The 13,961-nt window shown below is 39.0% G+C and overlaps 1 protein-coding gene across 5 annotated transcripts; it reads left to right on the forward strand.

Annotated features, from left to right (window-relative positions):
• Nucleotides 1-675: 675 nt before the first annotated feature.
• CCR6 (C-C motif chemokine receptor 6) lies at nt 676-13,701 on the forward strand. 5 transcript variants are annotated; one of them, XM_068938950.1, is made up of 6 exons: nt 676-777; nt 1,559-1,695; nt 3,115-3,183; nt 6,358-6,464; nt 9,570-9,646; nt 10,570-13,701. In XM_068938950.1, exons 5-6 carry the CDS (start codon nt 9,638-9,640, stop codon nt 11,653-11,655), a joined length of 1,095 nt encoding a protein of 364 aa, XP_068795051.1. In that variant the 5' UTR covers nt 676-777; nt 1,559-1,695; nt 3,115-3,183; nt 6,358-6,464; nt 9,570-9,637; the 3' UTR covers nt 11,656-13,701. The 5 variants fall into 5 exon arrangements, with proteins under 5 accessions (XP_068795051.1, XP_009679123.1, XP_009679131.1 ...); XM_009680828.2 differs by lacking the exon at nt 676-777 and having other exon boundaries at nt 853-1,695; XM_009680836.2 differs by lacking the exon at nt 676-777 and having other exon boundaries at nt 853-1,695; nt 6,373-6,464.
• The last annotated feature ends 260 nt before the right edge of the window (nt 13,702-13,961 follow it).

Consider the following 13,961-nt stretch of genomic DNA (forward strand, 5'->3'; position numbering starts at 1 on the left):
TCCCAGACTTTTTCTCGTCTAGGCTTCCATGAGACCTTAGAACCATGGAATGAGATTACTCATTGCCTACTTTCTCTTATCAAAGCTGAGAAATGTAGTGTGACTGGTAAGTTCAGCCTACAAAAGAGAATAAAAGCATGTGGTGATCATACAATAACTCACCTGAGCGTCTTGGTGGTTTTTCTAAACTGGTATCTTTGGTATTCAAACTTCCGTCAAAAATCCCACTATTTTTTATTTGAAAAATTTGCTTTCATCAATACTTTCTCTAGGAAAACAAGATATTTTAAACCAACTTTTCTGAAACCAATTACTATCAATAAGAAGACACATTTACTGTCCTTTAAGTTTCTTTCTGAAAGCCATACCAGCTAGAAGATGGGCTGGTTCTCAGAAGCAATGCTGCAGTGAAGCAGAAGAGTGCTCTGAGTATGACTGTGCTCCTCATTCAAAAAATTCACTGTTCATATGAGAAAAAATAGGGTCTCATTCTTTACCATTTTCACATGACCAGCAACCTGTTTTCCATCAATTCTTCTTTTTTTTTTTTTTAATCTCCCTCTATTTTCACATAAAATAGCATGTGCATTGGTGGAACAAAACTGATGGATTATGAGGTTTTACAAATGCAATCACGTGCCCTGGGCTGAGGAGAGCTAAACATTGACTATGCAATCCCTCTACTTCCCAAATACTTTGTTTACAACTGCTACCTACTTAATCTTCTGAGTGGAGATGCTTGTGCTTGGAACAGGTTAATTCAGCCACTGACACCTGGTAAGATGTAGTGAGGACTGCTTCTTGGGGGGAGGCAGGGGGTAGATGGAATCATGTGGGAGTGAGGCTGAAAATTTGAACAAAAAAGAGTAAAGGGGAAGCAAGCGAGTGGTGCTAAGAAACTGACTGCTGCAGAGAAACGATGAAGACAACAAGAGATGGAAAGAAGAGCCCAGGAACCTAGAAAAGCAGAACACAGAAAGAGGAAGAAATAGGAAGAACAAGAAAGTAAATACAGAAAAAACGCGTCTGAGAGGGTGTAAAAAGGCAGAGGCAGAGGAAGGAAACTTTGAAAGAATAGCGCGAAAAAATATATTTACAGTATGAGAGAGTAATGTAAAAAAAATTAAATAGATAATATAAACAACATGAATGTAAATAAATACCTTATATTTTGTAGTCTGAAAGAATGATGGGGAGACCAGAGTCTCAGCTGGCTGCTGGTTTTTTGAATCAAACTAAGTTGATCTAAATTTAAATGAAAGAACGTTAAAGTAGGGTGGAACAGAGTGGGATGTGCACGTTACATTTCTTTTAGAACAGCAAAAATGTCCTGAGTCATTCCAGAAGAAGCATGTGGATTCTGGAATAAATCATATGGTGGTTTTGTTTTCCTTATCTTTCAATATTTTCTTTCCTTAATTAGTGGTGGCAGAAAACTAACATGTGGTGAGATTTGAGAAACCACAATAACCATATTAGCTAAACGAGAGTAAATTTCCTTTCAGACCTTAAACATACGAACAAAAACTAACTGCATGTGGGGGCTTTATTTGCATAGCATGCAGATTTTAAAATAGACGTCTTAAAAAGAAAAAAACCCTCTTTGCTTGCCACTGTGTGAAGGCAAAGCACAAAGTATCTGCAAGGAAGGCTGTCTGGGCTTTGCAAGGAGGTGAAAAGAAAACGTGCGCGAAGGTAAGTTGGATTAGTTATCGTACATTAACTTTGGCATTAGCCTAAATGGATTTAATTCGTCACCTTCTGAAAGACTTATTCTTACTGAACATTGAATATATTGCAGACTAAAAGCCTGACATATGTTTAAATTAGAAAACACCTGAATATAGAAGAGAATGAGTAATACTTTTTGTAACGAATAAGCTAAAATTTTGATTAGCCTTTTAATGAACCAAGCCTGCTCATGACATTGATGAACTGTACCAGGGAACAGATGCAGAGCATCTCATGTGGCCACAGGAAAGCCCAAGTGTCTGAAACAACTCTCTTTCTGTGCAATAGTGTTGATAATATTTAGATGCTTCACGGGCCTTCACAGGCTAATGTTTCAAATGTAGACTGATGTCTGAAAGAGATACTGGAACCTACTACTAGCAGCAGAAGTCTTTGCTTGGATGTGTAGTACAATCAGTATGCACTTGCTGGGTGATTTGAAGTTGCATCCATTTTTGTAGTACAAGGGGAACTTCTACTTACACTAACCATTATTTGCTGTTTAAATGACTGCCATGGGCTAGATTTGTCTTTGTGTAATGAAATCTGCTATGTAAGATCTCTCTCTTCAGTCCCAGAGTTATAAGAAAGTAGACTTAAGGCCCCACAGTGAACTCCCTTTACCAGCACAGAATGTGTTCCTACACTGAATGTGCTGTTTTTAACTGGATTGGAGGCCATGTTTCAAAATGTCAGACACCATGTGTGAGAAGCCGTGATCTTCTCCAGAGAGCACTCAAGCGGAAACTGAGCTCTCCCTAAACAGCATCTAGGCTGTCATATATGGCAATGTTATTACAAAAAGTGTATGCAAATCAGCTTATCAAGAGTAAATGTACTATTCCTCACGGCACTTCAGAGACAAGAGAATTAGTTACAAATGAATCTTACATTTTCTATCCAAGACTGTCCAGAAAATTCCTTATGAGCCTGATCTGAAGACCAAATCAAGTTAATTCGGAGATTTCCGTTACTAAATTTTGAAATGCAAATAACAGCAAGACAGCAAAATAGAGAAAAAAATAGTTTAAAAAAAGAAGAAGAAAGAAAGAAAAGAGAGAAAGTCCTTTATAGCAAAGGTTAACAGAATGGCCACCTGAAAACTAGTGAAGTTTTAATGATGGAAATTGTTATGCATTGTGAAACTAATAAATAATACAGAGAAAAGTACTTTGTTATTTTGATTAAGGATGTCTGGAAAGTGCCTAGTCACAAGCTCTGGGCACCTTGCCAATTGTTTTAATGTACAAAACCAAAATACAGTGCAATCAGTTTGCATCTTCTACCACATCATAGCTCATGCACCCTCTCCACTCCCACCTCTGCCTTTATGCTGCCCTCTGCATTGACCAATAGCTCAGCTGTACTTGATCATCTTCACAGGCCAATTAAAACGTAGGTGTCCTCCAGCATCTGCTGTAAGTCACTGACTTTGGACTGCTTCAGACCAAGGTAAGATGTATTGCTGTGCATGATGGCTGCTGAGAATATGAGAACCGTCCCACAGACCAAAGGTCCATGCAGCATCCTACTTTGGAACATGGCCAGATGCAGACGCCTGAGGTGAAGAACCTTCCAATAGTGACGCTTGTGCGGCGATATCCTTCCAGCTTTCAGGAACCTGCCGTTAACTGCCTCCTGAGTTGGGGATTTCCATCAAGTTGTTGTGCCTAATAATCTGCTTTGGGTCTATGTGATCTGCATTTGCCTAATCCTTCTTTGAACTCTTGTGTATGTTTGTTGTCTGTGATGTCCCTAAGCAACAACCCTCACATTTTATTAGGTGCTATGTGATGATACCTTGTTTTGTTGTCCCAAAGAAGGGTTCTTTCACCTGGTGTGCAATGATTCGAGAAACACACAGAGTCGAGATATTTGTTTAATTCATTTCTGCGCAGAGATGGGTGCTAGGTGGTAATTCCACGCAGCTAGCACACCTGATTAATACACAGCTTACACTTTATACAGTTTAAGCAACAGTTACCAGTACAGTTTACAACTACATTCAGTCATCCTTGCTCCCATTGGTTCTGCTAGGTCTCATCTTCATTTACAGTCGCTGTATCCTCTTTTGCTACTAGGCATGCTCTATGGGGAAGGGGCTTTGATCAGCAAAGCCCCTGTCTTCCCTGCTTGTGACTGGGTTTTTTATTATGCTAATTAGGATAGTTCACCCGTAGTTCAAGTAGTTCTCTGCTGTTTATCAACTGTTTTTGTTCTCTTCGGGCTTATTTGAGTACGTCCTTATCTGGTTGTCTTATAGTGTTGTCTTGCTCCTTCCTTCAGGGCCTTGTTGTGTTAGCTACCCATGAAAGACTGAATAATGCCCTAATCTCCTTCCTTCCCATACCTCCAACAGTTTTGCCTGATAACTTCACAGGGAGCCACCTATATGTTTTCTCTGTGAGACTTAGTAGAAAATTATTTTGCGTTTACACTCACCCAAAACTCATGTTTTTATGCAACTCTATCATATCCCCTCCACAAGTAGTCTCTTTTCCAAGCTGCCTTTTTAGTCTTTATTCAGATAGTTGTTCCATGCCTCTGATGATTATCCTGTGGCCCTTTGCTGTACTTTTTCTGCCTTACTACATACCTCCTGAGAGGCAGTGAGCAGAACTGCACTGTAGTGCAGCTATGGGAGCTTGATAGATTTATACAGAACTGTTATGAACGTTTCCATTTTGTTCTTTCTTGCTGCTTAGTCATTCTTAATAAACGACTCACTCTTTTTGGCTGAGTTTTATGGAGACTTAGGCCAGGTAGAACAGCCCCCAGATCATATAGGACATTATAATTTAAAACCAAAAAAAGCCTTTGAGAAGAAATGGAAGGTCGTAGGTAACTAGCATAGAATGAGAGCTCTCTAAAAGATGTCCTGCCTACCCACTGAGCGCAGAATGACTGGCAGTAGTGAGACTCCGAAACCTCACGCCCATCCCATCACCACAGGTCATCAAGTGTTTTGACCACTGCTGCAACCTGGTCCTTTAACTGCAGCTGTTAGCTTAATTTGTCAAAAGAAATTTAAAAGTGAGATAACTTTAGCCATCTGCAACAACTGTTTTCTTGGGCTTCTATTTTTACACCATTTGCTCTGCACTGAGCCTCAACCACCTGCTCTCATCCAAGGACTGAACTTAGGCAAACCATAAATCAGCCTCTCAATCACTTTATGGGTTTAATCATAACCTTGCACAGATCTGTGATGATAGGCAATGATTTACTTCAAACAGCAATAAGAAGGCCAAATCAATTTTAAATTGAGCTCAATGAAGTCAGTCAAGTCACAATCCAGATTGATTTCACACCTTTTTGGCTCTTTATGCATCAAAAAGTGATGATATCCTTCCATCAGTAGTAATCAAAATGTACATGTTTGCCAACTAGGGAAAAACAAGACCCTCATTTCAGGGTTCGTAAGTATATACATGTTACGTTAGAGATCTATGCAAATGTTTGGATTTTTTCACAGTTGTAGTCAAGGTTTTGGATACTACAAAAATAGGCAGTCAAGAAAATGACATGTGACTGCTTAAATGATTATGGACTATTACATGATATTTTCTATCCACCAAGTCACATTTTGTGACTACGTAACGTTTTTGTTTCATTCACTTGCTATGGTTTGTGGAAAGCAGCACCACACATTAAAAAAAAAAAAAAAGCTGCTGGAACCCCCTTTATTGTGATATGATCATTTTTGAAAAAAAGACCTGTGTGACATCCAACATCTTGCATTTCTCAGGTCCAACATTCTATTAATTTAAACATAGCTTACCGGGCTGCCTGTATTAGTGCAATCTGGTACCTCCAGCAACATGACAAGCTGCAACTGAATGCTCACATACATGATTTCTGAAATAAATAATAAATTTGAAGGATTCTTGCTGTTCTTTTCTGCTAATGCAAATATTTAAGTTATCATCAAAATGTAAATTAAAAGTCTAGGAAAGAAACATTTAGAGTTTTCAAAATTCATGGATGATAAAATCAAATATTTTCCTAATTCCAAATAACTTTAACAACCAGCATGAACAGTATGCACATAAACAGCAAACATTTGTACCAGTCAAATACAATGGCATTTTTCTTCTTTACCTGGGCATTTGCACATTTTGTGCAAGCAGTTCAGGCAAACGATTTGGATAACATGCCCTTCAATACAAAGTAGATTCTTTTCTGTTCTTCAGAAAAACAAGTTTTTGTTCAGTTTAGTAATTAATTTTTGCCACAATTTGGCAATTTTTCTTACTGTAAGTGATCTTGTAGATTTAAATGGGGCAGCTCAGCTGCATGACATTAAAAGCACACATAACCCTATGCAGAAATGGGCCATCATTCAGGATATGTTCTGAGTTAACAGTGAAAACATTCGGATAGAGATCACTCTACTTGATTTTAATGCTAGATAAATTATTTGAAAGCTAATATCATTATATAGGTAGTCTAATAAGTAAATGACTTTCATCTAGTTTGTGTGTCTCCAGCATAGATAGGGTTAAATATTTTCCTTTACGTAAAAAGCAGGTTATTGTTACGGCATGTCAGGAGGAAGTGGTGATAATTTCAATTTAACTCTGTACCTTTAACTATTGCTGTTATTTCTTGTTTTTCTAATTAAAGTGTACTTCTTTCGAGGCTGATGGTGAATGTGCTTCAGCCAGCCACAAAAGATCGTAACAGAATCACATACCCCCTTTGACCTAAGCTTCAGACAGTATTCTGATCTGGTAAGTACCAAAATACAAAAGGTAATCTAAAATGTATGTATATATGACGAATGTATTAAACTACACACATAAGTAGAGGAGATAAGTACAATTGACTTATGACGATCAGTGGTTCTTAAAAGGTGCTTATTGATTCCCTGCAGGTGTTGAGAAGTTTTTTGCCTTGTAGAAATCTGTCTTTTTCCTGAGGTCTTTCTTTATCTCTTGTCTTTTGCTTGTATAATTCCAAATAATCTATTTGTAGTTAAGATTGTAGTGTAGTCTTAATACTGAGTACAAACATATTGCCTTCATAGTGAAATAAAATACACTAAAGTGGAAAAACAGTAAGCTAAAGAATAGATTACAAGGCCTATACAACATTTAATATTCAGAACGTGTGTTTGTGTGCATGTGCATAGACTTCTGTTTATACATACTATACCAGCAGTGTTAGAACATACGTGTATATCTCATGGAAATTTATTTTTGATAATTACCTAACACATTGCTGCTAAATAAAGCCAAAAATATGCAGATTATAAAGCTGCCTATTACAAGACTATTGAAGAGATCTTAATTGAAGAGCAAGTTATGTTTACAGGGGATCTGATTCAGCTCCCTTTGCAGTCTGTGCCTCTTTCTAATAACTTCAGTGAATGCTGTTTTGAAATCATTAAAGAAAATCAGCTCAAGAGATTTAAATCAGGTCCTAAATCTGATCTTTGCAATTCTGGTTTCAGTTTGAGTCTTTCTCTAATTCGCTTGTACCAACCAGCCTCAAGAAGTTTTTGTTGGAGAGTGGAAGTCCTTTTGTGAATAAATGCGTGACTGGTGGTGCCCTTGTGAATTTCTGTAACATTAAGGAGAGCACGCAGTGCTCTGTGACGAGTAGGAGTAATTCTTCTCTCCAAGCTTTCTACTGAGCTCTTCTGAGGAGCAGGGAACCATTCTTCAGGGCTACCATGAGGAGATCTCTCTTCTTATCCCTCTGTACAGGCTTTAGGAAACACTTGAGCTCCATTTTTCTAAACGTCTTCACTGTGCCTTCTTCCTTCTACTCATTACTCTGAAGTTTGAGAGTTACTTTGGCTAAGTGCAATGAAGAGCTATCGTTGCAGAGAGAAAATACTGTTGGACTCTCTTTGCATATTATAATCATGTATATCGCAGCAAGGTATCTATCATACCATTTTTATTTTTCTTGCAGCAATAAAATGATAACAGTTTCTGAAATAATAATCTGGACAGGTATTCCTTTAGTGCTGCCTAACTGCAGAGTTGCTGTACTTGCAACCTAGTGCAAGGAGTAACAGAAAGACCAAGAAAAGGCATGTGTGTCTAGCTGGATGGGGCCTGAGGAGCATAAAGCAGCAGATGGAGACTGTGTCAGGTTGCTCAGAGAACACAGGCCAGGGACCAGCCCCAGCTGAGCTGTTGGAACTTAACTGCTCATTTTATAAAGCTTTGCACGTCTGGGAGACAACTTTAAATTGTTAATGCTTGCTTCAGAAGGTGTTCAAGGGCTTTCAGGCTGTTACACTCCAGCAGCTTCAGAAAATCAGCTTTGAAAAGCCAGCAGAGGAAGTTGGAGTGGTGGTTAAAGATTTCTTTAAAGCACAGGAAAGCTTGCGAAGCAGTGATGCTAAGCAACATGACGTAGTGTGGGCTTTTACAAACCTGCAGCCATCTATATGAGCCTGTGTCCCTACGAGTCATACCGAGACTGATCCTCATTATGCTGCCTTTTAGGGAGTTGAGTGAAGAGCGTTCACTCCTCTCCCTCCCCCAACTTCCCAGTTTTATCTGGGCTGCATCTGCTCCACTTGAATTACAAACAGGAAGGATTTGTTAATCTAGACTTAAAATTTGACCGACGTGCACTTCCTCCTAGCAGGATAACTACTAAAAAGCAGAGATACTCTAAATGAAAATGATATTCACACTCTCAGCAAATATATCTCCCAGTCCCTGCAATTACTGCATTGCTGGTACATGCAATTCTCAGGGAGCAAAGAATGGAAAGAAGAGGAACTCTTGATTACAGCAGACAAATGCTGAAGAAATCTCCTACCTACTGGTTCCTCTGTGAGGTTAAGCAAGTCATTTAATCCCAGCTTTTTATAGGTGGCCACCAATGACATGTTCCCCATTTTATCTGTATCCGTGACTTCAGACCCTGAGGTATGAGTTGCAGAAGTCTGAGCCTCACTGCAATCAGAGTCAATGGATTCAGTCCTTTAGACACCTGAAGTCCTATATAACGCTAAGCACTTAAAAGTGATGTTGGAGGGAAGAGGTGTTGCAAACTGAACATCTCAAGTGGATACTTACTGTAGGGATTCACTGCTTGAGTGCCTTCTCTGCAAAATAAATGTAACAATACCTCCTCAACACACAGTGCTCTGCAAGTAGATTAATTACTGTTTGTAAAATACTTAGATAACACAGTGATAAAGAAAATAACTAATTTTATCCCAAGACTGGAATTTTGACAGTCAGTCTATAACAAAAGAGATCTACACAATGTACAGGGATAAAAATCAGTTGCAATAGTGCTCACTCAGTCCTTGCTCATGTTGTGTACTATCCTTTGCACTGTAACAAGCACTTACTCTGGCCCTCTTCATTTACCTCACTAGTGTATTGTTATGCTGAGTGATGCGATATGCTGATAAAATGCCATAGCAATACATAATGTTAAAATGTAGTAATACTGTTGTGGAGTATAATAATGTGGTGCTGTTTTACTGTTCCATTTTTATCCTAATATCTCGATTTCCATTGTCATACAGAATTTTTTAAAGTAAAATTTATTCTAATTCCCTGTGGTAGAAAATTGATGTGAAGAAAGAGTCACATATTCTCATATATTATTCGCTGTACAAATACGCATTCCACAGGTAAGGTGCTGCTCTTAATGATACTGACACAAATCATCAGCTTTCCAGGACTGCACACTGTACTGCAGAGAAATGTGATTTGCTGAGGTGCTTGTGTGTATTGTTGATACAGCTGAAGTGAGGCGATCTTTCTTTGATTAAATGTTTTATTTCCAATTGTTTTTCTACTTGTTTGCAGTTCCTGTGTTCTTTTCCTAATCTAATCTACTTTTTTTCTTTTCAGAAATCCTTGGGAAAGCATTTTGAAGCTTTTCTCACCACATTTTCCCTTCGCAGAAGCATACCGCCAAAATGAGTAGTGTACGTATTAAATTGATAAACTATATTAGTAAAGCAATGAAGCAATTAATCTGGAAGTCCAAGCTCTTTGCAGCTGCTGCTCCAAGAGTGCCAAAATATTATAAGCGATTGGCTAATAAGAAGTTTCTCACAGCAGAGTTCACTGGCAATGCATCCTGTTATTTGGAGTTGCACTCAATTTAACTACAGGTCTGGTGCCTGCAGTGCCAGTACCTGCGTCTCAGGCTAGCCACCCTGGATTACCTGTCTAGATGAGAGGAGAGAAGTAATCATTTTTGGGATTGATTCATCCAACCTCTTTTAGACTTCTACATTAGTATGAAACGTATAACATTCTAGATGGGCCTGTTCTTCTCCCTTGATTCTAAAGGAAGCGTAGACCCCCTACCTCAGGTGCAGACATTTACGCTGTGGACTTCACCGTGATGGCAGATTAATCTCTTCTGCATAACATATTTAAGGATGGTGTCCTTTGAGCCATCCCAAAAGATTATCTCCTTGTTATATTTTTAATTAAGGTTTTATGAAATTCACTATTTAGTTCTTTTCAGTCTCCTCCAGAGTATTCAATACATCTGTATTTTGCGAGGTGGAGTAGGAGCGGACCATCTCATGTATTTTGCAACAGTGTTAAAACATGTAGTGCTGGAGGAGACAACAGTGCTGTGGATTGTCTGAGACAAACTTGATACAGGTTTGAAGCTGAGAGGTGGGAAAGACTGTACAGAAAGATTACAGTCACCACAAGGGACATGTCACTTGCACTTCAAATCAGCAAGCCTTTTAATAGTTGTGTATTTTTTTCAAGCTAGTAGTACCTTGTCTTTGTATAACTTTATTACCTATCATTTTTCTACTATATAGAAATCGAAGAAAGTAATGCTAGTACTTCAGTAGTTAACTGGTGATGTTCTTTTTTACAGGCAGAGCCTAATACCACAGATTATGCATATGAGACAGACTATCTTTCTCTAATTGCACAACCATGTTCTAAGGGAGAAGTCAGAAACTTCACAAAAGCATTTCTGCCAGTCGCATATTCGTTGATTTGTATCGTCGGCCTAGTTGGTAACATCTTTGTAGTGATGACCTTTGCTTTATATGAAAGAGCCAAGTCCATGACAGATGTGTACCTCTTCAACATGGCAATAGCAGACATACTGTTTGTTCTCACTCTCCCGTTGTGGGCAGTGAATTATGCTGCAGATAAATGGATTTTTGGTGATTTCATTTGCAAAATGAGCAGAGGTATCTACGCAATCAACTTCAACTGTGGCATGCTGCTTTTGGCCTTTATCAGTGTGGATCGGTACATAGCTATTGTACAGGCAACAAAGTCATTTAAAATCAGGGCAAGAACGCTAGCATACAGTAAACTGATTTGTTTGGCTGTATGGGTAGCATCAGTTTTAATCTCCAGTTCCTCTTTCCTGTATAGTGAAAGTTACAGCTTCTCCATCAATGAAACCAAAGAGATTTGTGATCACAGATCTGACAGAACATCCGAAAGCACCTTGCTGAAATTACTGCTCCTGAGTTTACAACTTGGATTTGGCTTTTTTATTCCTTTCATGTTCATGATTTTTTGCTATACATTCATTGTCAAATCTTTACAACAAGCTCAAAATTCCAAAAGAAACAAAGCAATCCGTGTGATCGTATTAATTGTGGTTGTTTTCCTAGTTTGCCAGGTACCCCATAACATTGTTCTTCTTGTGACAGCCATAAATCTGGGCAAGATGAACAAATCTTGTGACAGTGAAAAGAAAATAGCCTATGCAAAATACATCACAGAAGCCATAGCATTCTTACACTGTTGCTTGAACCCTGTGCTCTATGCATTTATTGGAGTGAAGTTTAGAAGTCACTTTGTGAAGATAATGAAAGATCTGTGGTGCATGAGATACAAGAAATACAACAGCCGTAGTTCAAAGACAAACTCTGATACTTACCATTCAAGACAGACTAGTGAAATTCTGAGTGATAACATATCTTCTTTTACTATATAACACAATATGAACAACATTCTTACTGAAAGATTCTGTTCACCGAGCAACCCAGACCACTCTCATTGTGCGTATGACAACCAGTCATCTGTGCTTCTCTGCACCCCAAAGGCAAGCTCCCATGATCCACAGCTCCTTTCAATAAAATAACATAAAGAAAAGACTAACGCTGTCCTCTGAAAAACTGAAATCTTATTCACCTAACATCCATGCTCTTCTAAAGTGCAATCACTTAGAATTATCAGGAAGGTGAAGTCGATCAAGGAACACTCCTCATTTTGAATAGAAACTGCCTGTCTCCTCTGTCTTACATCACTGAAGTATCCCAAAAGTACTAAATAAATGATTCCGGTTATGTCCAGGCTCATTCTACTTACATTTATATTGTTGCTGTTGATTATTTATGCCTAGCAATCCTATTTAAGTGTGAGTCTCCACTCCGCTTGCATTGTAAATAGGTTGTACGGAGAAAATACTAAGCTAAACAGATGACATTTTGGGCAAGGCCTGGCAAGAAAAGCTAACACACGAAGAGACGAAGAAACAAGCATAGCTGGACTTAGATTGTAGGTCTCGCAAGTCTTTGTCCAGTTCTATGCTCCACCTGCTCATCAGATGCCTCTAAATGGAGTTGCACAAGCTTACACCAAGAATGAGGCTGATCAAAGGCAATAGTAACCTGTCTTCTAAAGAGAGTATTATGGAAAGAGGAAAATTATGAAATAAATAGAACACTGAAATATGCGCAAGAAGGTTTTTTGATAGCTACTCAGAACAAAGAACAGAGAGATTCTTCCTTTCATTTAGCACCAGACTCAGATCCTGGAATTCATTGAAGCTGATCACTTCGTGTAAATATCCCCGTGAAAAGCTGATTCTTCCCAGCTGAAATTCACGCATCACTTCTTTAGAAGAAGTAGACAAACTGAAGAACAGAACTGTGATTGTTCAAATTCCAACATTTTTTGTTGCAACTAGATCAGTGTCAAAACTTGATGCATTTCTTGGTATTTAGCAACCATTAACAAAGTTTCCTTAGGAATGCATTTTTTAACACAAATACACATATATGAAATTTATTCTGTTATTAGCTTCAGAAATTACTAAGGACAATATCTAAAAGTAAGAGTAGAGTGTGACTTAATTCGTCCAGATTTTTACTGAACTGGTCAGCGTTTGACTCACAATGAATATAGGAATGTTTATAATAAATGAATAATTTTTTTTTACTCAGTCGTGACTTTTTGGCAAACTGAAGCATGTGTTTAAAAAGCACACACAGGAACACTCTCAAAACAGGCTATGCTGAAACTGTTCTCCAGCAGAGATGTGACTAGTGATGTAGTTCAGCGTCACTTCTGTTCACTGAGAGAGCTTCACTGTACTATGACAACGATGAGGGGAACAACCTGGACTGCTGAGGAACTCAAACCCCCGACACCTAGACTAACAGAAAGATGTTCTAGACAGGACTAGGAGCAGATGCACTTCGAAGAGCTGGAGGGCAGAGCGGCAGGACAGAGTAGAGGACAAGCGCACCACTGCTACCCGTTTGCAGTCGGCTAAAGTGCCAGTCTTCCGCAGCTCCCCTGCAACAGGAGCGTGAGCCATGGCAGTGTCTGGACTTGCTGTTACGTGGAATTGTCCACTCCGACGGCAGTGTCAATCAACACAATTTGCAGCTTGCAGTTTGCCTTGGACGTTTTTTTTTGAACTCATGACTGAAGGGAGAACGGACCAGAAACCACATCCTCCACTGGCAATGGAAGGGGCCAAGGACGGCAATGCCGGAACTGAAGAATACTTGAGGATTCGACATGACATGAAACTAGTACTGTTTTTACTGGTACAATCCATCCTTGTTTACAGTGCAGTGTGAGGTTTTTAAATATTAATGTCGGGTGTGATAAAGATCATATGTATTTATCATCAATGACTAGTAACTTAGGCAAAAATATACAAAATTATGTAAATGCATATGCATGCATTTGCTGTATCTAGCACTGATTATTTTCTGGAAGAGAATTCAGCAAATAAAAATATAACTGACTGACTAAGACTAAAACCTCAGATCTCACTATACTGATTTGAAACACCTCCGGTAAGAGTTTCTTGCTACATGTATTGCCTTGCAAATTCTCTTATTCAGTGCAAAATCTCCGTTATCCGAACTGATTTAGCATCTGTCCCCGCAAAACTTGGGTGTGAGAGTGGGTGCCGTGTTCTGCTGCACACGGGGTGGGAAACGCCTGACTTGAACCCGCCGCCTGCTGGGACTGCTCTCCTTTGCGCCCCGTCAGCGGCAGGCC

The sequence above is a fragment of the Struthio camelus genome, chromosome 3 (genome assembly GCF_040807025.1).
Source record: "Struthio camelus isolate bStrCam1 chromosome 3, bStrCam1.hap1, whole genome shotgun sequence".
Taxonomy (NCBI): domain Eukaryota; kingdom Metazoa; phylum Chordata; class Aves; order Struthioniformes; family Struthionidae; genus Struthio; species Struthio camelus.